This window comes from Octodon degus, unplaced genomic scaffold, assembly GCF_000260255.1.
Source record: "Octodon degus isolate 3935 unplaced genomic scaffold, OctDeg1.0 scaffold00067, whole genome shotgun sequence".
NCBI lineage: Eukaryota > Metazoa > Chordata > Mammalia > Rodentia > Octodontidae > Octodon > Octodon degus.
In genome coordinates, this window is record NW_004524643.1 from 11816659 (window position 1) to 11817671 (window position 1013).

The 1013-nt window shown below is 41.9% G+C and overlaps 1 protein-coding gene across 1 annotated transcript in view; it reads right to left on the minus strand.

Annotated features, from left to right (window-relative positions):
- The window catches only part of Hps5 (HPS5, biogenesis of lysosomal organelles complex 2 subunit 2), a 43351-nt gene that overhangs the window by 31009 nt on the left and 11329 nt on the right, over positions 1 to 1013 (minus strand). Inside the window, exons 8-9 of the mRNA XM_023719333.1 lie at positions 127 to 198; positions 14 to 33 (exon numbers count right to left, since the gene is read on the minus strand). Coding sequence (XP_023575101.1) covers positions 14 to 33; positions 127 to 198 — 92 coding nt within the window. The remainder of the gene's footprint in view (positions 1 to 13; positions 34 to 126; positions 199 to 1013) is intronic.

Below are 1013 nucleotides of genomic sequence, written 5' to 3' on the forward strand. Positions count from 1 at the left end.
CACACACACACACACACACACACACACAACTGACTTGGGTGTTACTCAGGGATACAGTGCTGGATTAGCATGCACGAGGCCCTGGGTTTATCCCTAGCACCATTAAAAAAACAGAAACAAACTTACCTAAGATGCAAGAGTTTGGGGAAAGGCAAAGAGAGGTGGGATCCCCCTGTGTGATCATACTGAGGTTCAGATCTAGGAAGCAAACACATCTGTCAAGCATAATTTTAAAACACAGCACAATTTTAATTTAGTCACAAAAAAAAATTATACTTTCTCAATACCCGTGTTAAAAAAAAAATGCCCTTGTAGTGAATGTTTCACCTGCAAAAAAAATAAAGTGTCTGCCCTTATTCAATGCCCTCGAGTCACAGGAAGAAATAAATTAAAGACTTCTTAGTTTCTCCAAAATCTTGTGATAAAAATTCCACTCCAGGGCTGGGAGATAGGTCCATTGTACAGCATTTACCTGGCGTGTACAAGGGCCTGGATTCTGTCCCCGGCACCAGGAAAAAAAACTGAAATTCATTTTTTTTTTCTTCTGGTAGTACTGGGAATTGAACCCAGGGCCTGTATACTGAGCTACAACCCTCATCTTTATCTTTTTGTATTTTGCAACATGGTCTCTCTAAGTCTCTACATTGTCCAGGTTGGGCTCAAACCTATGATTGTCCTGCTTTAGCTGCCCAGAGTCCTGGAATTACAGGAAGGCACCATTATGCCCAGCTTAACCTCACTTTTAAAAGATGTAATAAAGGGGCCAGGGAGATGACTCCATAGAATAAGCATCTGCCTGGCAAGCACAAGGGCCTGAGTTCAATCCCCAATTCTTTTTTTGTTTGTTTGTTTGTTTTTGTGGAACCGGGGTTTGAACACAGGACCTTGCACTTGCCAGCCAAGCGCTTATTCTACTGAGCCATCTCTCAGGCTCTCAATCCCCAATTCTGCCAAAAAAAAAAAAAAGAAAGAAAATGCTATTTAAAGGGCTGGGGAGATGGCTCAGTGGAATA